Source organism: Mus caroli, chromosome 3, assembly GCF_900094665.2.
Source record: "Mus caroli chromosome 3, CAROLI_EIJ_v1.1, whole genome shotgun sequence".
Lineage (NCBI taxonomy): Eukaryota > Metazoa > Chordata > Mammalia > Rodentia > Muridae > Mus > Mus caroli.
The window spans coordinates 77,257,678-77,282,391 of record NC_034572.1 but is presented as its reverse complement, the minus strand read 5'-3'; the positions used below and the strand labels follow the sequence as shown (position 1 = coordinate 77,282,391).

Here is a 24,714-nt window from a genome sequence, read left to right as displayed (position 1 = left end):
ATCAAAATACAGTGGTCCCTTATTTGCTATGTAGTTCAAGAATCATCCAAAATAGAAGTGCAGAAACATAGGTAGAGCAGTACTTGTGATAGCAGAGCAAGGTGGAGTAACTGTGAGCCCTTGGAAGGTCTGCTGGGAAAGCCTTAGGCAGAAGGAACTGTGCTTTGTAAACTTTATAAAATGCAGTCAACTACCCCACACTCTTTTCTTCTGGTTTCTTTCACAGAACATTGGTTTCTTGCAGCTCACCCATGTTGCATGTAATCAGTTGCTTGTTTCTTTCTGTTGTTGAACATTATCCATCTTATGGGAATACCCCAGTACGTCTAATCACTGTGGTTGATATTTGAGTTGTTTCTTTTTTGAAGCTATCACAAGTAAATCAGCCCCTAACTCTAACCCAGCCTGCCTGAGCATCCCTGTGTGCACCTCGGCGTGCATTCTCTTAGGTAAAGATCTAGGAGTGGAGTGGTTGGATTGCACATTAGTCATATGCTTAACTGCTAAGAAACTTTTCCATTTCTCATTTCCACAAACGGTGCTGGAGTTCAGTCACTCTGCATCTTTAGCAGTGACGGGGCCACAGTGTGGGATTACTGTAGATTTTCCTAGTAACTAAAGAGTGGGAAGTATTTCCATGTGCTTACTTAGCCTCTCTATATCCCTTGGTAAAGTAACTACTCAGTCTTTTCCCATTGCAGGTGTAGATATTAACTTCTTACTAAATTATTTATATGCCTGTGATCAAACTCTTTAAATGTTTACCTTTCATTTTCATGGGGGTGTGTAAAAAGTAAATCTAAAAACAGTATTGGTGTGTTATTGGTATCACTGTAAGTAATAATAAGTACTTGGAAGTAACTGAGTTATATGAGTTTAAATGAACTGACTTTCTGGGCAATGTTTGCTGCTGTTTGATTTTTTTCAAAAAAAAAAAAATGCAGCATCTAAAAGTATTCAGCCTACCCAGGTTTATGCAAAGTTTCGCCTTAGTGCTGCCTATGCCTGGTATGCATCTGGTGGTGTATTGCAGCATGCTAACTGCAGATAATGTTCCCCTTTCTATACCTCACATGGTTTAAATATACTTAATTCCAGAAGGAAATATGATGGTATTTTTTTGTTAATATTCTCAAAAATGTTGTTTGGAAATGATTAACAGGACTGGGTATTAGCTCTCATTGGTAGAGTATTTTCTTAGCCAAATGCAAGTTCCTAAAAATGCAAAACCAAAACATCCCAAGTTGACCTGTCCCCTTTAGGAAATGAAAAGGTCACTGAGCAGACATTGTGTACTTGGTATTTGTGAACATTGTCATTCTATTAGAGTGGTTCTTTGGGAGACACGTAAGTTAGGGATGTAGTAAATCTCCCTGTCTGGTATGCCGCCTGTGGTATAACGCTCAGCCTGTCCCTCTGCCCTGTCCACAGGTGAAAGTGCTACGCAATCAACTGGTCCTTTTCCACAGCGCAGTTGCTGCCTACTTTGCTGGGAATCAGAAGCAGCTTGAACTGACACTTAAGCAGTTCCATGTCAAATTGAAAACCCCTGGAGTGGACGCTCCATCTTGGCTCGAAGAACAGTAAACTCCCCTGGACAAGAAGGAACAGTGTATTGTTAAACAACTAATGAACTAGTAAGAGTTACGTAGTGTTGGGGAGGCCGTGGAGTGACCACCATTGTAGTGGCCCTTGCACAGATAGCTTTTATTTTTCCCTTTTCATACATAACAATTGAGCTGTTAAATTTGATGGGAAGGTAGGTGATTTTTTATGTAAACATAATTTCTATAATTCTAAACATAATAATTTTCCTTTTTGAGAAATCCTTTTTGTATTGTGAAGGTTATGGCTATTTCTGTAGGTTGAAGTATTTAATATAGATTTGCACTGACAAGATAAAAATTCAAGGCTTTTTTGGTCCCAGAAATGAGGGCCAGCTATAGTTTTCCAAGGGAGGTTTACATGATTTGTATCAATGTCAGATATTTTATATATGAATATATTCAACATCTTTTAGAAGTTCATGTTTGTGTATTATCTTAAAGAAAAAAGAAGCTATTTTGCAGAGTAAGTTTTATGATGTCCTGCAGTGTCACACAAGGGGCAGCCGAATAAATGACTGACTGGCCCATAGCTTGTTGCAGATACACTTTAAAAATTAATCTGTAACACTGTAATTTTGTTTAGATATTTATAAAGGTCCGGGAATCACACAGTCATATTTTTATGATGTGTTTAAACTTATGAATTTGACAGTTGTGCTAGCAGTTTTGATTTATAATGAAATCTGCTTAAGAGGGATGGATAGGTTTTGTTATTTTGTTTTGGTTTTTTTTAACATGTGGACATAGAAATGGAAATTATTAGCAGTTTCTAGAGCAGAAATTTATAGATTAGAAAGCTAGTTTGGGAGTAAATTCCCTTTTGATAGAAGAGAATTTCCAGACTGTGTTCATTGGCTTCCGTGCGTGACTATACCAGTTAAGCCTTAAATCACAGATATGTGCCTTCTCCGATGCAGTAATTCTTGCCCAACCATTGTACATACATGAGGAAACCCCTATGAATAACATTTGATTCATCTGTAACGCTGGGATATTTTGTCCTCATAAAACCACACTTGAGGTGGATGGCGAAACCAACCTTTGAATTTTATATTTTGTTTCTCTTGAGTCCTCTTGAAGAAGGGGGTGATGGGAGAGTTTTCCCCCCTTGGGTAATGAAAAGGTTGTGTAAAGTGTGTTGAGGTCGTAGGACAGAAAATCCAGTGCTGGGTTGGTTACTTGTGCAGCACTGTGGTCCTGTGTATGTGGTTGGCTTGTCTACTGTGTGGTTCCTCAGCGATGTGATCTTGTTTAAATGCAAAGGTCCCTTGATTTTGTCATACATAGAAATGAGTATTTTCAGAGATCCCACTTTACCTGTTATTTCTATTGTGTTGAAATGAAGTACTTAAAATTACTGTTCTCCGTGAACTATGTAGACTGTATGATGTGTTACATATGGCCAACTGCCTTTAGCTGGCCTTTTTTATTAATATGCCTGTTTTGAGTGCTTAATACAGTATAATGTGATTGTAAGTCATGAGCCTATTTTAAATCATTCCCTCCTGTGTATGTGTGCTCTGAGAGAGCTTCACTCTATTCTCCCAGCAGAGTAACTTGTGATGGTATTTACATTCCCCAGAGTGTGCCTCTGGTGTGAATTCTGTCTTCTTATTAAAGTGTCTGCTGCAGAATCCAGTGGCCCTGGCCTTGTAAATTTTAAATAAGAAGTAACTATTTGGAACTTGAGAGGATGTGCTTTTCTGATCTTCATTTAGTGGGAGAAAAAGGTGCTTCTGTTACTCTGCCCAACTCTGAGTTCTTCTCCTCAGCCTGAATCTCTCAGGACCTGAGCACATGCAGCCTCACCGAAGTTCAGCAACATTGTAGCGGAGGAGCTAAATATTCATAGACTCCTGGATTGATGAATTTTTTTCACAAAAGTAAAAATAACAGTGATTTCTGAATAGTGAGCACATAGGCAGAAGAAGTGCAACTTCATACTGTACAGTGGTTTGTTCAGTTTGTTTCAGAGGCAGTTCCTAGCTACTGTAGCAGAATAAAGGTTCAGCAAGGGGACTCTAGGGACTCCCTTGCCATCTTCAGGAAGTCACCTGACAGACCTGAAGTTAGGTGTCTAAGTTGCTGGACTATTAGTACGATAAACTCGGGTGTAAATATTCCTTAGCCAGCTCTGTTATTCTTAGGCTCTGTTCGTAGAAGAGAAGACAGGCCATCAGAATGCATGCACACTTTAAAGATGGTTCTAGACTGCAGGCTTGTCTTCAGGAGTAAGATGTGCCCATTTCCAGAAGCATCTGTAGGAACTAAGCAGATTTTTTTCCTTTTAATTTTTTTTACTAGGTATTTTCTTCATTTACATTTCAAATGCTATTCTGAAAGTTCCCTATACCCTCCTCCCACCCTGCTCCCCAACCCACCCACTCCCACTTTTTGGCTCTGGCATTCCCCTGTACTGGGGCATATAAAGTTCACAAGACCAAGGGGACTCTTTTCCCAATGATGGCCGACTAGGCCATCTTCTGATACATATGCAGCTAGAGACAGGAGCTCTGGGGTACTGGTTAGTTCATATTGTTGTTCCACCTATAGGGTTGCAGACCCCTTTAACTCCTTGGGTACTTTCTCTAGCTCCTCCTTTGGGGGCCTTGTGCTCCATCCAGTAGCTGACTGTGAGCATCCACTTCTGTGTTTGCTAGGCACTGGCACTGAGCATATTTTTAAAGTAAAAATGTCAGTAGTAAAATGATTCTTGAGTCAGCGGAGTCACTTTGTGGTGTTGTAGTTGACAAGGGAGCTGCTGTCCAGAAGATAGATAAAGGATAAACGAAATCTGAGGACTTTGGAAATGTGCCTCAGGACAGTGGGCTGGGAGACATGGCTTTTCTTACATTGAAGTAGAAGTTATTCTAGAAAAACATACATTGAAGAAACTGGTTTGCTAAATTCTGTGCACCCGATAGCCAGAGAGCTTTCAGCTGGTTCTTCTGTCTCTGCTCCCGGGTCAGGCTGAGTGCTGAGGCTTCCGGTACACACTATGCCACCTCTCTGGCCCCTGTTCTTTTAAATCAGAGTCTGAAAAGGTCCCCAGACTTGCAGGAACAGTCTGGTTAAGTCTAAATGACTTTAAGGTCACTCCCCACATTGCCTCCCCCGACCCCTGCAAATGTGGGCAAACCACATTGACTTTACCTGAGAGACTGATGGGCCCAAGTATGTAGGCAGATAAAATAAGGATACAAACCAAACATTAACAGATAAATTATGACATCTAATTTAAAACAATTCTTTGGTCTACATCTAACTTTACAGTTTATTGGAGACGGGTACAGATTGGCATGGTAACGATATGGATGCACTTGCTTAGTGGTAACAAACAGAAAAGCACACTATCCAGTGCTACAGAGCGGCAGCTTCATTTCTCAGAGCTGAGCACGATAGTAATTTTCTAATCAGTAACACCAAGAACCCAGCTTTGTGTAGGTGTGTAGTATAAAGAGACATTTCAGAAATTGTGGGAAATGCTGTCCTACTAATCTCTACTACTCCTTTGCATGCGACTGCAAACAGCTGTTTTGTTGTAGGTGTTATTTTTACTTTCTGGTGTTTTGGGGTGGGGGCTTGTGAGGCCCTACTTGAACCTGCTGTGTAGTCAAGGATGGTTTTGAACTCAGCCTCCTGCTTCTGCTTCTCTAGTGCAGGGATCATGAGCAAGCCCAATGTCAAACAGCATTTAATTTTTAATGTTTTTTTTTTTTTTTTAGATTTAGTTATTTAGTGATATGAGTGTTTTATTTACATGTGTATCTGTGCACTAAGTGTGTGCCTGGTGGCCCCAGGGTTCAGGAAAAGGTATGTGTCCCATGGATGTAAGGGGTGGTTGTGGGCCATCGTGTGGGTGCTGGGAGCCAAGTCCTCTGGAAGAGCACCAAGTGCTTTTAAAGGCTGAGCCATCTCCTCGGCCCCCAAACAGCAGTTTTTAAACTTAAGCATCCTAACATGGCACAGTCTAGCACGGGGGAAGATGGCTCCTCTAGAAAAGGTACTTGCTGCCAAGCCTGATGACCAGAGTTCAGAGAGTGGGTTTTATTGCTGTGAAGAAACGACATAAGCATGGCCACTCTTACAAAGGAAAACATTTCATTTGAGGCTGGCTTACAGTTTGAGGCTCAGTCCATTATCAGCATGGCAGCATGCAGGCAGACAGTGGTGCTGGAGGAGCCAAGAGTTCTACATCTTGATCCACAGGCAGTAGAAGGATTCTGTGTGCCTCACTGGGCAAGCTTGAGCAAAGAGACCTCAAAGCTGACCCTGCAGTGACACAGTTCCTCAAACAAGGTCACACTTACTCCAACAAAGCCACACCTCCTAATAGTGCCACTTCCTGAGGACCAAGCACTTAAACACATGAGTCTCTGGGGCCAAACCTATTCAGACCACCACATGCATGGTGGAAGGGGACTCCTGCAACTTGTGCTTTGACTTCCACACAGGTGTATGCTCTTATAGACAGACAGACAGACAGACAGACAGACAGACAGACAGACAGACAGTGAGGTAAGGGACTGGAGCGAGCCCAGCAGGTAAGAGCGCTGCTCTTCCAGAAGACCTGAATTCGGTTCCCAGCATCCATCTCAGGTACTTGTAAACTGTCCATGCTAGTTCTAGGGGCTCCAACTCCTTTTTTTTTTTTTTTTTTTTTTTTTTTTTGGCTTCCAAGGGCACCCACATAAGTGTAATGGACACCGATGCACTCCTGTCTTAGTGAGGGTGTCTGTTGCTGCAGTGAAGCACCATGACCAGAAAGCAAGTTGGGGATGAAAGAGTTAATTTGGTTTATCCTTTCATATCATTGCTGTTCATCAATGATGGAAACCAGGGCAGGAACCTGACGGCAGGAGATGATGCAGAGGCCGTGCAGGGCTGCTGCTTAACCAGCTTGCTCAACTTGCTTTCTTAACCCAGGACCACAAGCCCAAGGATTGGCCCACCGACAGTGTGCTGCCCCCAATCACTGATTAAGAAAATGCCTTACTGCTGGATATTAGGAGACATTTTCTCAACTGTGGGCTCATCAGTTCAGATAACTCTAGTTTGTGTGTCGTTGACATAGACTATGGAGCACAACTCATACACGTGAATAAAAAATATATAAATATATCTCTGATTGTTTTTTTTATTACAAATTTCTATGTTGCTCTAGAGCTTTCTAGTTGTGAATTCTGTTTTCTGATCAAAGCTATCGTTACTTTTGCATTCATTCCAAGCTTTTCTGAGGCTATGCAATCTTAACTATTATTACAGTGTCACAGGAGCTGTTATTAAAATAGAAAATGCAAACTACTTTCACTAAATTCTGTGTTCGCACTTAAAGGGTTCCTGCCCAGCAGGTTTCCTTGCATAAATGGTTCTTCATGATAAACTGCCACGTGGTCCACCCAGAAGGACTAGAAACAAAGGCTGCTCTTCAGGGCTGTGCATAATAAAGAAGAACTGTTGGTTACTCTGTGGTTTCCCCGCACAGGGAAGGGAAATTAGGTCCAGTCTGAGAACCCTGACACCACCGCAGTTAGTTTACTAATATGCTGTTGGAGCTGGGAAATTGGGTGACGTTTGTGAGACTGACCACAAAAATAAAAGCACTTAAAACTTCTGCTTGGTCCCAGCATGCCTTTCAGTCTTCTGTTAAAGACTTGAACTTAGGTCTGTTTAGATGACCGTGAATTGTTGAGTCACAAGAAAGGCCTAAGAGCCAGGCAGTGATGGTACACACTAATCCCAGCACTTGGGAGGCAGAGGCAGGCGGATTCCTGTGTTTGAGGCCAGCCTGGTCTACAGAGTGAGCTCCTGGACAGCCAGAGCCAAACAAAGAAACCCTGTATGCAAAACAAACCAGAAAGAAACAGGTCTAAGAGGACTGAGCCGCCCCCTTAGGGAGTTAGGGAAATGCTCAGTCAGAAAGCGCTTCCGGTGCAAGTGGGAGGTCCTGAGTCCACATTCCCAGCTCCCCCACCAAAAAAAAAAAAAAAAGCCAGCCCTGGAGCCCTTTGCCTATAACACCTGAGTACTGGGGAATGGAGACTGAGATGAGCTCTGGGCTCAGTGAAAGCCTCTCGGAAACCTAGGCGGAGAGCTACCAAGAGGAGACATCAGACATCAGCCTCGACCACACACACAATTAAAAACATTGGCTGGTTTTAAAGGTGACTTTCTGTAACAGATTTTCGTATTGCTCTGCATCTGGCTTGGGTGCACACATGTTTGTATAAATCATGGACCTAGTCAGCAGAGACAAACACGAAAGTAAGCCGTGCCACATTCACGCTGAACTAGAGCTTTGGTGCCTGAAGTGGCCACCGAAGCAACTACAGACTCTCACAGTGCCAAAAAGAAAAAAGTCGCTTGCTTGTTTCATAGAGAGGTCAGCAAGCAGTGAGGTAGGGAGAGGTGATAAATGGTCCAGTGAGCTACCTAAAAAGAGATGTGGAATAGTGACGGTTTGAAACAGGGAATAGAAATCTCAAGGAAAATTATATATGCCTCCTCACCTAAAATTGTTCTGTACATTGACTTATTTTGTGTGGACAGATCAATGTCACAGCATGAGTGGAGGACAGTGGGCAACTTGCAAGAGTCAGTTCTCCTGTCACGTAGGTTCCAGGACTCAAACTCAGGTCACCAGGCTTGGCAGCAATGCTCTTACCTGCTGGGCTATCTAGGCAGCCCACTCACTACCCACGTTTAGTCTCCCTCTAAATGATTTCTGACTACACTGGAAAGCCGTGTGTGTGTGTGTGTGTGTGTGTCTGCCTTCTGAGTGCTAAATTTAAAGGGATGCCCTTCCATGTCCCACAGGGAAAGGTTTCTTAAATAATGGCAAAATGCTACTGGTGAGGCAGATGGGTGGTGTATGTGTGGGGTTTGATAGTAGTCATCAACTTTTGTTAAAATTATCCTAATATTAATTTTCCAGTGGCAATCTGGTCTAGAAAGGCAATAGGATTCTGTCAAGTCTTTCTTCTCCCACTAGGGTGGCAGTGGGCTTTTTTTTTTTCTTTTTTAAATATAGTCAATGACACTTCTTGCTCCATGCATAAAGATTTTAGAATGTAAAACCCCTATCGCAGCATGTGAAAAGAACAGAGATGACAGCAGCAGCCAGCGAAGGCACAGAATGTGTCCAGGCAATGAGACTGAGGCTCGGAAACACATTCCCTAAGCCAGGCACCCCTATCCCTCTCCTTGGCTCTTCTGTAACTAGCTCTTCCAAAGTTCAAGGGAATTAAGCCCTAAACAAAGCTAGCTTTATTTTAGCTGAGTCAGGATGGTTCCTCCTGTCTCAATTGTGTGCTCTCTGCTCATGAACAAGCATATAGTATCGTACATTTCTGTGCCTTCTAGTTGCTTACAGTCTAACTGACTGCCTAAAAATTATTTTTCTAAATCTAAAAAGGTACTTTTTTGAGGTAGCCAGGTTTTCCCTAATTCACACTAATAAACTAATAAAGTAGCCTGACTGTATAAAGATAAATCCTAGCTGTGTGTGTTCTCACAGTCCCCTCTGCCACCAGTCCTCTCCCAGCTAAGACGGGGAACATTACTCCAGCCCCAGATGGCCTAGCCAGCTCATAGTCAGAAAGGAAGCCACAGAAACCCAGGCAGTGTTTGGGCACCGAGGTCTAGCCATGGCGATGGTTGCTATAGAGCCACTGCTTTATCACAGGATCTGTTCGTGTGTGAGTTTAAACAGTCCTGAGTATTTGCTGACCTTCATCGTCTGCTCCCACCAACACCCTGAAGAGGACCACATGGTTCCTGAATCGGATGCCAGCAGGCTCTCCTTGGAGGACAGACTCCCACTCTTGTTAAGATTTCCTGTGTGTGAGTTTATAAAAAAACATAATCCACAGGTCTGCTAGTGAGGCGTGGTGACGCTGCTCGTCTGGATTTGACACCAGGACAGCATCCCCACCACACTCATCTCTGAGTCTCTACTTTTCAAAAAGACAGGATTTTCTTCGTGACTTTTAGTCAGTGTTCTCCCGTTGAGCCAGCTGTAAAATAAGAGAAATTAGTTAGAAATAATAAGATGAGCAGCTCTTAATATGACAAAAGAAAAACAAAGTCTTGGTGCACAGAGATGATGCCTAAGCTCACAAGAAGAGGGAAAGTGCCACGCTAAGGCTGGCGGCAGGCTCGGGTCCTAACTTGCCTCTTTGTCCTTTTAAAACAAAACCGCAGTGACATAATGGGCTGTTGTGCTGGGCTGGGGTTTTCGAGACTTCAGAGTCACTGTTTGTGCCCATGAGCAGAGCAATGAAAACAAGTCCTTTTTCCCTTCAACACAAGCCATTCCAGTCCAGGCCACTTCAGACTTCCTTGCCAGCGACCTCCACAATGACCTTGGTTTATTCTAGGAAGAACTCTGCCTATTCAGTTCTTAGAGCTCATTCTTTATTGTGAATTCCTGCTCACTGGTGGTGAATTGGGCTCACCCGACTAAGGAAGCATTCATGATTATTAATCTGCTGACATTTCATTATTACAATATTTTCCTCCTCTCTTGTCTTCTTTGCAGCCTTATGCCGGACTTGTGGAAGCAGTTTGGTTCCAAGCTGTAAAGAGCCAGACAGCTTTCTTCTTCCCAAGGACATACTTAGTTGTCTTCAGTTGAAGTCAGGAGTCCTGTCCTCTCTCAGGTGTAACTAAAACAGGAGAGGTTCCACATGAAATGCTTTGGTCCTCAACCTCTTTGCTATGTTTTTGTTTTTGTTTTTATTCCACCTGAAAACAAACACAAAAACCATCTCCATCACCCTCCTTCCCAAGCCTCGTGAGGGAGCTTGTGTTGTTTTTCAGTCCACCTGTGAGCTGCCTTGTTTTGGGTCAAGCACCGGCATGTCTTCTGAAATGTTTACCAGCCTGTGCAAGCCTACGTTTCTTCAGTTCACCATAAAATGTTAGGATGCCTGACTGTTGCCTTCATGTTTTTATATCCTGCTTCAAAGAGCTTGCATCTCTCCGATGGCTCCCTCCGTACCGTGAAGGCCTGTGGAAGACAAGAGCTGTTGTGAACGTTTTGTAATCTCCATATTAACAAATGTGGCTTGCATGTCGATACATGGGGTTCTCAGCCAAAAGGATTCCTATTACTGAGGCCTCTGGCCTCGGGTGACTGAAGACCCACTGGTGTCACTGGGTGGTTGCAGGGAAGAGAAGGACCAATTCAGAGAGCGTATTTATGGTTCAGTATGGAAGCTGCTAGCTAGCCAGATAGGCAGTCTCAGTTCTGAGCTTGTGGCTGTAGAGGGGGCTGCTGCTGGTGGTGGTGGTAGTGGTGGTGGTGGTGGTGGTGGTGTATATTGCAACATGATCTGTGAACACAATCCCATCCTCGCTGCCCAACTAAACCTTACATCAATCAACTTCAGAGCACAATAACCCCTTTGTAGGCTTTGAAGCTTTAATACCCACCCCCACTACCCATCCACACAACATAGAATGCTTACAGGCTTGATTCGGTTTTGCCCAGTGCCATTCTCACCAGCAGATTATGGCTAGGGATCTCTCGGGGACAGAACAGATGGGCTCATCTTCATCGAGTTTTTAGGTTCTTATCAGCAGAGAAGGAATGCAGAAATGAGACTAGGCAAAACTTTCTTACAGAGTGTAAGTACACACAAGAAGGACTGGGGGGAGGGGGTCAAACTGAAGCAAGGGAAGGATTCTGGGTGTTCTATGGTGGGATATCCTGGGAATAGATGGGGATTTTCCTGGAATAGGGTCTACTCACCCTCTCGGGCTTGTAACAGGAGTTGGTTCCATGTGCTTGCCATGGTGTCAGATGCATGATGACAGCAGGCAGCTTTGCAAAGTTAATATGGAGATGAGAATAATGCACAGACCAGTTAGCTGTTGTCTTGGGTCCTGTTAGGTGCACTGATTTGGGGTGGCCTTGTATCTACTGCATGAGTGGGCACATACTATCCTGTTGTAACCACTTTCTAGAGCACAGGCCTCCAGGCATCTTGAAGACTGCCTCTCTTCTCCTTCTGCCTGACCAGCTCCCCATAGCCCTAGGGTTGGGCTGTTAGAAGACCTTGCTGTTTGCGGCTCTCCTCACTTTCCATCTATAGGCTGGGCCAAGTGCTTCCTTTTATAAGGAAAAGAAATGAACACCCAGCTGGCAAAGAGTGTAGATCATAAATGCAGGCACGTGGACTAGGGAACATGACTATTTCGGGGTGACCCAGGTAGACCATAGGAGCAATCCAAATGGCTTTCTGGAGCCCGAAAACAGCTCTGAAAGATATGCCCTTTATTGCAGCTCAATGCAGAAGAAACTGGCTTTTCATGATAGGAGACACATCCAAAAATATCGAGGTTTTTAAATAAAAGTCCTTGTTGGTCTTCTCAACAGCTTTGGCTAAAAGCGTGTGACTTTTATTAAAAGTCTAGATGCTAATAAAATCTGTGGTGAGTCAGAACCTCCTCAGCACCATTCCCCTCCATGCCCAGTCCCGGCTCCAGCTTCCCAGCTGATTCATTTAGATGCATTTACCCCACCTCTACACACAGCAAGGGACCATGAGCCACCAGGCAGGTCTACAGACCCTGGACCACGAGCATGGAGAACCCAGGGTCCCTGTTCCCCGTGAGCTCCTTTAGGTGAGACCTACATATTGGCGGTAGACAAAACAGCCACTCTCAGAAACTGGTGTCCTTCCAGACAGAAGCCATGGTGCTTACAAAGGAAAGAAGGGTTGAGTTGGAAACCACAGATCCTCATGGTGGGAAATGTGGGCCAGGGGTGGCGGTGTGTGGACGCCTACCACTGTTCTCTGCTCTCCTTAGATGCCCTTTAAAGCTGTAAATGTATATGATCCCAAATTTTGGTTAAGTAGGAATTCACAGTAGCTTGCAGTTTTTCTAGGAAGAGAAATCGCTCTCCATGTGTGTGTGTATTGTCATTTCCAGCATAAAAATAAAACTAATTTGTGTGTAGATATGCTTGTCCTAAATCCGTTGCCCTCCCTCTTTTAAAGAAGACACTCAGAGTAACTGTGTCCAGTCACCCTATGGAAAGTGTGGCCATTCAAAACCCTAAGTACCCGTGCCTTCCACACAGGGCCAGAGCGTATGGAGTGTGAACTTGTGCGGTCTTCTCTGTAGCCCAGGCCGGAGCGGTCCTCACCGGCAGAGTCCGTTGTGTGGATGAGTTTTACTGTATTGGCTAATAACCAGTTTAATAGCTACCGCACTCAAGTTGATTGTATGTAGAAAACACTACATAAAAGAGATCTAGGAGCTTGAGGAAATGTTCGCCATTCATCCTAAGCTACTGATTGTCAAGTATTTTAGTAACCCCTTTCTTCAGAAGGGGGCCAAGTAAGAAAGGATGAACGATAACTCATAGCTCTAATCCCAACAGACCCAGCTCCCTTCCGCCATTTGCCTGACCCGACTCAGGCAAATGGAAACATGTGAAGTCTGTAAACACGAGCTGGTTGCAGTGCTGAGCATTTGACAGCATTGCGTTCTGTATCCGGTGTCAAGCTAACCTTGACCAATGATATCCGAAACAGAACACCCTCTGTCCTTGCTCAGGAAAATGGTGATAGCTGCTTCTCTATGAGGATTCTGGTTGGGGCCTAGGCTGCCTGGAGCCTTGGGGTCCGTTGCAAACACTGCCCGAAGCAAGCCAAGCCAAAACAAAACGTGTTATTATTGTGGGCTGGCCTTAGTATTGCCTATCGGAGCCTAAGTATGATTATTAAACCTGCTTATTAACTGCAAAAGCATTCCCTCCCAAGCCTTCCTCAAACTGAGTATACTCTAGACTCCCAGGGGCACAAGGGGGCTGGGTTTTTTTTCTTTCTTTTACAAGTTACTAAGTCAACAAGTTACTAAGTCCTTTCTCCTACCTTTGTACCTCCTACAAAGTCTTCACATAGCATTCCCACAGGAAAACACACACACACACACACACACAATTGCTGATTCCTTGGTTTGTTTGGGAACTGCTTATACGATTAGAGTTATGGCTTCAAATTACTCTATTTGTTCCTCTAGCTTCTTGGAAGGGTAAACAACTTGAAAAGCTAAAGCCAGTAGCAAAATAAACAGGCACCTGACCATTCTAACTTTCATCCAGGCCCTCGCACTTGTTTTGGAGAAGGAAAGAAGTTCTGGGCTGTTAGAGCATATTTCACCTTCATGTGTTCTGTTCCAAGTTGGAATGTTGTTGTCTCAGCCAGGGTATTCTAAACCCTGAACTGGGGGTAAACTAAACAGTAGGTATGGTGAAGACTTTCTGAGGAAATTCAAAGTATAATGCTGTCTCCCTCTCCTTTTGTCTCTTCCTCTGTGCTCAACTTCCAGAACTCACTCTCTCTCTCTCTCTCTCTCTCTCTCTCTCTCTCTCTCTCTCTCTCTCTCTCTCTCTCTCATACACACACACACCTGAAGGGGCAAAGTGGAAAATTTGCTTGGCAGGCAGGCAGGAACAAGGGTACTCAGATATCTTATTACCCCATACCTATGTTGGGTAAGAGTTATTTTTAATCTCTTGACCCTTACCTCAAAAAAAAAAAAAAAAAAACGGCCACAGTTACTGACAAGTACCCACACAGCCTCAGGGGAGATGTTGATGGCTGCCATGGATATTAACAGAAAAAGCACTTGCTATAGAATGCATTTGGAAATCGTTACTTAGCATTGGACCAAAAAAAGTTCTACCCTCTTAAGGATCAGAGCCTGATGTTTACTTAAATATAAAGGCAACTTACTATTTAAATTCTGTAGCCTGGGAAAATAAATTGTCATTTTGCCAGTCCAGTGGAACACGACTTAGTGGCTAAAGGTGCTTACTGCCAAGCCTGTGACTCAAGTTCCATCCCTAGAACCCACGGGGCAGAAGGAGAAAACTGGCTCTGAAATGGTCTTCTCACTATTACAAGCACACACTACACGTATACACGCGCGCACACACACATACACACACACACTCGTGCCTTATGAATAATTGAAACAAAAAGGGGGGAACCTCAAAAACGTGTATGGAATATTATAAGACTATGACATTTGCATTTTTTCCAGTAAGTGTTTAAGTCAAGTTTGCATCCAGACTGATAGCCACATTCCGCAGTGTGATTGCCACCATTTAGAGGAAACAGTGTGCCAGTCTCTCTTAGCAGAGGCAACTGCTGGATAGGTTCGTAAGCCTTTCCTTTATCTGCCAGACTGTTTAACCATAGAACTGGCCATTTCTTTCTTCCTGCAGTTCCAGACCTTAGGAGGCAAAGCTAAACACTGAGCAAGTCGCCCCCTCAGGTGTATCTTTTAAGAAGAATAAAGATGAAAAGACTGAGCTCGGCAAACACCTGTCTATTATAAACATAGGAGAAGGAATGAAGGGAGGGGGACAGGGAAGAGGGATTTAAAGTCAGCGTGTTTCTTCAGATGTGTGCCTGGGGGAACTGACTTCAGTGTGTCCAGGGAGCCGTGGAGTCGGCACATAGGCTAAATCTACTCCTTTAGCAAATAAATCAGCTTTATAATGATGAGATGTGCCTTAGGATGGATGCCGAAACGGAGCCATGCCAATTTGAAGGTTTTGTTCAGTCACTGGTTCCTAACAACAGAATAAACACTATTTCTAAAGGGGAGGAGGGGACTGAGACTGTCTCAGAAGTGGAAGCCAGAAGAAAGAAAATTCATTTGGTGACAGGAATGGAACTTTCTGGAAAGACTATTCTGGAAGAGGCCAAAGCAAGCTGCACCGAGAGCAGGAAAAGTGAGTATGTCCCAAAGGACATTCTGCTGGCTCTGGGTGATGCCCTGGCCTTGCTAACTAGTATACTTCGAGTGTCTTGCTTGGGAAGAGACTGACAGTACCACCCTCCATTTGGTCCCCAAGGGCAGCAGCAGTAGCAGCCACCTTGCAGTCATAAATCTGGTACCCGGGCTGACTTCAGGCACACAGCTTTAGGAGCCTTCTGAGCCTTCTGAGCCTTCCCCCACAGGCTACTTAGCACGTTTTCCTATTGTACATGAAGCAAAGCTCTTGGCTGGTCATAGCAAACCTAGGGGAGGTGTGGACAGAATATGAATATATTGCTTCCTAGACTGGAGAGCTCTGCCTTGCTTAGCTCCAGGGCTTTCAAACCATCTCCCGTGCAAAAAGGAAATCAAGTCAAAATAAACAAGATCTATCCTGAAGGGCCTCACACAAAGTTATAGGGATGGAAGGCCCAGATGGCAGGAGATGACGCAGGGTGCTCCTGCTTCATCGGACTGAAGGCCACATCTATGCACACATGACCCAAAGAAGGATAGCCACTGATGTGGAAAGCCTTAGGATTGACCTGTTTGTACAGTAAACACAGTTCCCGCAGCAGTTTCTCACTGAGTGAATTTGGTGAAGTGGAGGTAGAAGTCTAAGCTTTGGGACATAGGTGTCCAGTTACACTTCCCTAAGGTGGAAATCAAAATGGAAGGTTGGTGGGTGTCTCACGCATGGTAGGCAGCAGAAGGGCAGTGCAGACCACCTCACTCTAGAGTTAGTGTGGTGACACTGGGACTTGAACTTCCCAAGCCAGCCATGAGAGAAAGGAAAGAGGGAAGAGCGATAGTGTGAGGGGAAAGTGAGTTGTCTTCCAGGCATTAAATCTGGACTTGTGTCACCATGAGACGGCTGTGGATCTGAGTCGCTGGCATAACTGACAACAATTGGCTCTCATTTTTCTGGGCTCCTTCCAAGGATGGAAACCCAAGGCCATGTGTATTCATTTTTTACTGCTTTTCTTTCAAAAGGGCACCCAGATTCAAGTCAGAAGTGATCCCCATGGGATTATAATGGACAATAGATCAAGGGTTGTAAGAACCTTATGACTGCACTCAGAAAAAGAAGGGTCACCAGGGAGGGCCAGAGATGTAGAGGGAAGGCCTGTGGGCCAGAACAGAAGCTGGAGATCAAAGGCCAGAGGAGGAGGATGGGCCACCCGGCTTGACTCCTCCAAAGCGGCCTTTTTCTTCTTGGAAATCTCACAATGTTGCCAAGGCTGGCTCTGGACCTGCTCTTCTCAGCCGTCCTGGGACCACAGACTGGAGCAGAAAGGGACTAGTCTTTCAGGGCAGGTGTCCTACAGTGTGAGCGATGGAGGGAGGAGACCAATCTCAGACTAAAGAAGGGGACAGGGGGCTGGCTTGGTGACCCATGCAGATCTCTGTGTTGGAGGGCAGCCTGGTCTGCAGAGTGAGTTTAAGGACATCTAGGCCTAGGGGGAGAGAGACAGATCCTGTTCCAAAGCACCAAAAACAATAAACAATAAAATAAAAAGGAAAGGCCATGCTCACACTGAGCACTCAATACTCTTTTACCTGAGTACCGATCAATATTCATTTGAACTAACCTGTGTTCCCAGCCTGAGACCGGCCTTGATATTTTCAGTGTTTGTGGGTTGTGAACTATATTAATGGCCAAAGAACCATCAAGATATAGGCTGCCACAGTTTTGGGGTCTTGAATACTGGGCTGGTTTGGACTAGTACTTCTCTTTTCCTATGCAAGACCCGCAGAAGGAGTCGAGGAATGATGCCCAGGACTTGAGGACCTGGTGGAGTAGCTGGAAGTCCTCAGGCCCCAGAGCTTGCGAAAGGAAAACTCTGGTCGGTTATCTGGGCGCACCCAGAAAAGGGTAGGATGACTTCATTCCCGCAGAGGGCGCTTCCCACCCCGGCAGCTGAGGTGCCAGCAGCCGGTTTGTCCAGAGTAAGTTTTCTTTGACTACTCACTTCGCTCTCTGCCTGGCGTCGTCGCAAGTCACTTTGAAAAAAAAAAAAAAATGCGATTAGACTGACTTCCCTGTTTCCATCTGTGAGTGGGCGGGCTCTTCCCAGTTCCCAGACAGAGCCCCTTCATTCAGTTCTGCTAGGCTTTTTTTTTTTTTCTTTCTTTAATAAAGCTCAAAAGTTTGTTACCATCATTGAGACAAAAGAAAATAAAGGAGAGGGAAGGGAAGGGGAAAGAAAGGGTGGGAAAGCGAGTGGGAGAAGAGACGATTTGGCGTGCTCCACAGGGGATCAGACCTCTAGACCGCTCTGGACCTCCTGAGAAGCGCTAAGCTCCAAAGAGAAGCTACTGTGGAGTGGAGCGGAGGTGTGTGAATGTGTGTGTGTGATATAAAGGTGCATGCGTGCCTACGAATGTGCGTGGGGTGTTCTTGCGTGTGCGCGGGTTAGGGTGTCCAGGAGACTGCCGCAGAGGTTCCTTTTGTGGAAGGCGGTGACCTGCTCAGTAGCGACGGCGCCTCCCACTTCGCTCCATTAGGACACCAAGGCTCATCTTTTCCCTGCAGCAATTTCCATCGTCCTCTGTGGTTGCCCGCCCAGCCCCGCTCTGGTCTTCAGGTGCCAGGAGCAGCGTGTTGGGCGGCGGCTTTCGAGTCTCGGGAGCCCGGAGCTGGCGAGGGCGAGCTCAGTGGCGGTGCTGTTCGGGTTGAAGGGGGAGCGAGGGAAGCAGCCGAGCAGGAAAGGGCGTGCTGTCCTTTGCGGCCGGCTGGAGGAGCAGCCGGGTAGGCAGCATTGTTACCTGCAGCGGCCCCGCCCCTCCGCACCGCCCTGCCCCCTCACCGTCCCCGGCCTGCAGTCCTGCGGAGAGACGGCGGCGCCGGGACAGCGGGCGGAGGCTGCGCGGGCGCCGGGAGCGGGGGCGCGGTGAGTGCGGGACGACGGGAGCTAGAGCCAGGGCTACCAGGCTGGGTTCGGGGATGCTGGGCTGAGCAGCGGCGCGGGGAGGATGCGGGGAAGCGCGAGCACTGTTCCCGATTCCGGGGACCTGATCCTGGAGCGCAGGCCCTGTGCCCCGAGGCGCATATGCACTCGACTGGCTCGGCATCAGACCCTGAGCTCTGTGTGGCGCTGTCCGCGGGTGGGACCTCGGAGGTTTGATTAGCTTTCGTGGCACTTATGCGGGTCGCTCAGGTCACAGGAGTCCCTTTTAACGAGGACTCGCTCCTGCTATAGTGATGTGGGGGTAGGCTTCCAATGACTGCACACCTCCCTGGAAGTTCACCTCCGAAGTGGCGTCGGCGCTTGTGGAGTGGCGGGCTGGCAGTCACCCACGGTCCCCGAGCGTGACGGTTCCCGAGCATGACGGGTCTCCGTATCCAGCCCCAGAGACTCCTTTTTGCGTTTCTGTCGCGGGTTCATTCCCCCCCTCTCTCGGTGCAAAACCGCAGTGCGGCCGAGAGCCCTTCTCTCAGGAGCCCGCGCTGGGGACTACACGGTGTCGCCGCAGCGGTGGTCCAAGCGGCTGACGGCCACTGTTCCGTGAACCACGAGCTCCGTAGAGAGCTGGTTCCCCGGTTTGGGCGGGGAAGCTTGGAAAGGACGAGCCACCCCGGGTCGGATAGGCACAGAAGAAGCCCCAGGGGTTTCGCGGCTGGCCTCCATGGCCTCTGAACTGGTCCGAGACTGGAGAGTGTGGGGCACTCATGGAAGCTGAGGGTCGATCCTTTCCCGGGAGGGTTGTCCCTACTGTCCCCGCTAGGGATCCTGCGCGGCGCGTGGGGGCGTCTCTTCGCCGCGGACGCGCGCCTTCCCGGCCCAGATAAGGCGGCCTCTGAGCTAGTGCGGGGACCGCCCATTCGGAGCTCGTCTGCTGTCCCGGGATCCTGGGCTGCGCAGCTGCGGGACGCTGGTAGCCTTGGGGGGCTTGGGCTAAGCGCCTCGGGAGCCGGCGGAGCCAAGGGCCTTTCGGTGAGTGGATTCGCCAAAGCGAGGGGCTAGAGACCGAAAGAGGTGGTGGGCAAGACTTGGGAAATAACTGCGTCCATCCTGACTGGAAAGAAATCGCGTTCTGGGTGCTCCCTCCCTCCCCTGTTCCGGGCGAGTTTCATAAAGACCTGGAGCTAGTGTTTAAAGAAATTCTACTTTGAGTTGGACACCCTGCGAGCACCCTCTTTAGTCCCCGTTGTCTTTCTGGAGCTTCTGTCTCTCCCGGAGCATCCTTCGGCGCTCCTGGGCCTATTCTTCCTGGTTTGGGAACTAGAAGAGTAGAGACTGGAAATGTGCTATCAGAAACAGGCAGCTGTGAATGTTTGTTTATGTGACGTGACAGATTAAACCTGCCGTCGTGGGTTCTCTAGGCCGGCTGAAGGGCCAAGTAAGACTGCTGTTCGCAAACTGACTGTATTTCTTGATCAAAAAAGGGTTTGAAAAGACAGGTTGAGGTGGAGAGATGTTCCTTAAGGAGTGAGTAGAGAGAAGAGAACAGTATTAACGAAAGGCAGGAACTTTCCCCAGCCCTCTCTCTCTTTTCCCAACTAAGAATACTATGTATGTAGCTTAGCCTCTTCCTCAGTTCATCAGGTGGACAGGCTGCACTCCCAGCTCAGGTTCATCTGTGACACATGTCAGGAGGCAAGAGGAAAGCCATCTGGCTCTGTGTCACTTTTTATTACTGTTGAACAGAGCGGTGCAGATCCCCTTTGAGAAAGCTCTGGTTAGAGCTAGGAGCCACACAGCTCTTCCAGGAACCCTTAGGAATGGTCTTATTCTAACCCTGTGTGCTGGCTGATCATACACTGAAGGTTAAGTTCCTGATATAGCTGATAGAGCATCGCTCACTGAAGTTGGAGTTAAAAGATGCTGAGCTGAGCAGCAGCATCCCCAGCGGGAGGGACAGTAACCCCACCTCTGATGACCGGTGGTGGTTATCACTCAACAGACTTGAAGATGGGTTCTGTCTTCAGAAAGCCTATTGGTGACAGCTCTGCTTTTAACGGCCTCCTCCTCGCTGTAGGGGAGAAGTTAAATACAAGCCTGCCTCTGTTTGTCTTAGGGAGATTGATGGGATAGTTGAAGGTTCCCAGACAGAATCAGGGCTGATTCCATTGTCCCTGCTGTTAACTGCCAACTCTGAGTGAGAGGCAGGGGACCATGTCATATGTAGGGCTGTTTGCATCACCTGCATTTCTCTCAGTGTCTTTGAGATTGTGTGGAGTCATCTCTATTGTGGACAGTATGGTAGAATTATTTTTTTCCGAGTCCTCGACTTTAATACCACGTGTGACTGTAAAGAGATGGGATGCCATCTGTGCCCTTCTTTTCTTACCACCTCTTTAACGTTGGTAATCCTGCCTAGTGTTAGTAGTAAGGATGCACTGCTTAAGTAACAGGAATAAAAGCTCAAGCATTCAGCTAATCTTTGCTGGTGAATCAACTCACTAGGTAGAGCTAGGATCTATAACGATTATGGGAGGGGCGTTGCCAGAGAAAGGGACCAGGGACAGAAAGCTACAACTCCCTTTGTTCCTTTAACTCCTTAAAGTGACTTTCTTCTCTCCGGCTAGGCAATAGTCATAGAATCATATCAATGCAAGTTCATGTGTGTCTCTTCTTAACTTCTGCAAGCTCTTATCTGGTACTTCCACTGTGCACAGCACAGTACTCAAAAAACAAAAGTCTTAGTCCTTTGGGGGTGCAGGTGACTGGGGGTATCCCACTACCTTTGATGATTCAGTTTCTTCATTTAGTATTTCTACAGAGGCACTGAGGGGTTTAAGGCTACGCCTGTAAGCACCAGATACAGAGTGAATCTTACTTTCCAGACCAGTTTTTTAGTTTACCCTCTTCTCTATCCCCCTGCCCAGTGCTGGGGGTCCAGTTCTGGGCTCTGAGGTAGAGAACTTGCCTGGCATTTGTGAGTCTCTGTGTCCAATCCTCATCGCTGGGGTGGGGGCGGGGTGGGGATAATATAGAAATACATGGGTATCTATGGAACCGGAAGTGATTTGGAGAGTTAGAAACTTTAAAAGGGTTCCTTTATGCACAGAAGTATATAAAATGTGTGAGAATAAACTGCCAAAATTACCTGTACAGTCTTGAAAAAAAGAGTTCAAATGTAACCATAAACTGTAATTGACAGTGAGTCATGCCAGCTTTAGGGGTGCCAGCTACGAAGACAGCCTGGTTATGCCCCTAATGATAATTATGAAAACTCCTTCTAAAAGCCAGTTTCATCCTAGTGAACCAGAAGTCAGCTCAGAGGCATCCTTAAAACTCCACTGACATAGAAACTACCTAGTGGTGACAGCTGAATGTACCGATGCCATTGAATTCTACACGTAAAATCACAAGAATGGCTTTTTTAAGTGTCAAAATAATAGTGGGAAATGTCATTTTCTGTTCAACAGTTAAATTGTCAGGGGATGAAAACACCCTGAGCACATGGGTTGAATGCCCAGTTCTAAAGTAAAGAAAGACAGGGCTATTTGATGAGCAGTTGAGGAGGGTTGCCTGGCTGACATGCGTAAGGGCCCGAGTTCAATCCCCAGCACCACAAATTAAACAAACAAACCTTGGACTGTTACCTATTTCATAAAAATATCTGTCCTATATCATAGAGACGATTTAACATGTGGTCACTAAATTTTTTGTTTGTTTGTTCTTTCTGAGACAGGGATTGTTTTTGTGTAGGACGGGCTGTCCTGGACTCCATTAGTAGACCAGGCTGACCTTGAACTCACAGAGAACAGCCTGCCTCTGCCTCCCGAGTGCTGGGATTATAGGTGTGTGCCACCACTCCCGGCCCGATGGCCACTGAATATTAAAAGGGGGATGGATCTCACAATTCACAGACTTTGGTAGCAAAGTGAAGGTATTACGTGCGATTCTAGCAGCCAGAACTTAGGCTTCATCTGTAAACTTGAGACATGCTTTCTTTCTAAAGAATATTTTAATTGTATGTATGAGTGTATGTATGTACATAAGTGCATATATGTATATGTGTGTGTCTGGGTGTATGTATGTATACTTGAGTGCAGATGCTTTTGGAGGTCAAGTGTCAGATCCCCTGCAGCTGGAGTTACAGGGAGTTCTAGCCACCTGGCCTAGGTACCAACTCCTCGAAAGAACAGTATTCACTTGTAGCCACTGAGCCATCAATTCGGTGCCCCTTTCCCCACGTGTTTTTAAGTCAAATATATTGTTTGTGAAGATGAAGGGAAGCTGTGCATGTGAGCAATGATTATTAGAAAAAGTTAACTACATTCCTGTTTTGGCACATTTTTCTTACACAAGCCCATGGAAAAGACGTTCTCTGATTTCATAGAGGAAGCATGCTGAAATTGAAGTGAGGCCATCCACCCTTCTCAGATTGCAGCTCAAGGAAGTGGCAGAGCTGGGCTCTGAGATGTTTCTAGACTCAATTCTTGCTCCCCAGGAAGTCCCACCAGTTGTGTGTACAGTGGTTCATAATGTCTGAATTAATGATATCAGGAGGTTCACGTCTGCCTAACCCAGTGTTGTGGGATCCGCTTGTGTCTGCAAGTTGAGGCTCTAACAGCGATGACATAAGTGGATAATTAGAGCCAGAGAAGTCATGTCACACACTGGGACACTGTATGAATGCCTTCCGTAGGTTCCTAGCACTCCCTGGCTCACCTGGCTCCTTATGAGAAGAAGTGAAGTTATTTTGTTTTGAATTGCGTTAGTAATAACCAGTATATAGTCCAAACCAAACATCTGTAGGTCCATGAACATACAAATCTTCAAGATAAGTGAGTCGTATGTATAAGGGCTAGGTATGTGGTAGGCTTGATAGGGGCAATGTATCCTTGTACATCTCCTTTGCTAGCAGTGTCAGGAACTGAAGTTGTAGGTGACAAGTTTCCGGCCTCTGAAGAGTGGCTTTTCTAGAATCCAAGGTGACAGCATCTGAAGGGGTCATGGGAGTCAGTTAATGTACTGTAATTCTGTGGAGGAGAAAATGGAAGTCTAGTGTGGTGACGTAACCTGTCTGGCACACGTTCCTCTAGTTGGGGGAAGCGCATCACCCTGTGGAACAGGAACATGGTGACCCTGGCTCCAGGGAAACAAGCTGGGCCATTCCTGTCTTCTTTAAGTGCCCTATCTGCTCCCTTCAACATGGAAGATGCCTTTTGACCCAGTGATGGGCGGAAACATGTCCAGACTGGAAAAAGGCAGGGTCACTAAGCACCTAACGCCTCAGCAATTTGGGCAGTTTCCCCAAGGGCTGGTATACACCGTCCAAGAACGCCAGGAAGCTCTCGGTGAACAAGTAGTTTATTCATAAAGACAACACTCCTGCTCCTATAGCAGGCACTGCTTCATTGATTAATGGGAGATTTCCAAATTGCTGAATTATTGCTGAATCTTTGGCAGGTTTTTTTTTTTTTCCAGGAGCAAAACGTAGTTTGGATTGAGAGTGATGTGTGTTCGTTACAGTGTGCTTTGGCATGTCCTCTTGACCCAAATATCTAACCATTGTGGGCCAGCCGACCCTGGCCTCTGAAGGAAAAGCTGGTGTGAGAACAATTACCAGCGCTGACTTTAAACTACTTGCTCCATCTTCGCAGGTCTGGAAGCTGACATGCAGCTCGCTTGCCTTCTCTTCTGGCAACAGACTTATGAGCCAAGAAGTCCGACTGGAGTTTGATGTTTGTGTCTGTTTCTCCAAGGTTAAGGAATTAGCTCCTTAGAAGGCAACAGTACTATGCATGTTATGAATTGTGTCTCCCTGGCCAGCGATAAAGAAAATGGGACTCTTGCCACAGCAGCTGCATTCATGACTGGGCAGACGTCACCCTCTGCATCTCCTCCACCTCCTCCTCCACCGCCTCCACCTCCACCTTGTCCACATTCAGGGGAGGGCTTTCCCCCCTCCCCTCCTCCTCCTCTGCCACCTCCACTTCCTGGGGGACCTCCCATCCCCCCTCCTCCTCCTCCAGGACTCCCCTCAGTTTCTTACCTGAATGGCTACAGCTCCCTGGGTAAGAAGAAACGAATGCGGAGCTTCTTCTGGAAAACCATTCCAGAGGAGCAAGTTCGAGGCAAGACCAACATCTGGACCTTAGCAGCGAAGCAGCAGTATCAGTACCAGATCGACAAGAAGACCATCGAGGAGCTTTTTGGGCAGCAAGAAGACACCTCCAAGGCTTCTCTTCCCAAGAGAGGAGGAGCTTTGAATTCATCCTTCAGAGATGCCCGGGAAGAGGTAAGATGAGAGGATGGGGGTGAGAGAACGGAAGGGGCAGAGTCCTGCTGTCAATGCTGTTGTGTTTCAGAACCTTTGGTAAATTTCACTGGGAAAGGAGTGCGTGCAAGCTAGATGTGCTCCGGAA

At 46.4% G+C, this 24,714-nt stretch overlaps 2 protein-coding genes across 6 annotated transcripts in view; both read left to right on the top strand.

Annotated features, from left to right (window-relative positions):
* The window catches only part of Arfip1 (ADP ribosylation factor interacting protein 1), a 90,157-nt gene extending 86,916 nt beyond the window's left edge, over window positions 1-3,241 (top strand). For all 4 annotated transcript variants that reach the window (XM_021158821.2, XM_021158822.2, XM_029475197.1 and 1 more), the window contains one exon: window positions 1,432-3,241. In XM_021158821.2, coding sequence (XP_021014480.1) covers window positions 1,432-1,587 — 156 coding nt within the window. In that variant the 3' untranslated portion in view covers window positions 1,588-3,241. The remainder of the gene's footprint in view (window positions 1-1,431) is intronic.
* Window positions 3,242-18,171: 14,930 nt separating this feature from the next.
* Fhdc1 (FH2 domain containing 1) overlaps window positions 18,172-24,714 on the top strand; it is a 38,680-nt gene continuing 32,137 nt past the window's right edge. Inside the window, exons 1-2 of one of the 2 annotated variants that reach the window (XM_021158948.2) lie at window positions 18,172-18,283; window positions 23,950-24,587. In XM_021158948.2, coding sequence (XP_021014607.1) covers window positions 24,087-24,587 — 501 coding nt within the window. In that variant the 5' untranslated portion in view covers window positions 18,172-18,283; window positions 23,950-24,086. Of the gene's footprint in view, window positions 18,284-19,184; window positions 19,328-23,949; window positions 24,588-24,714 lie in introns of those variants that run through there. The other variant, XM_021158950.1, reaches the window with a different exon arrangement.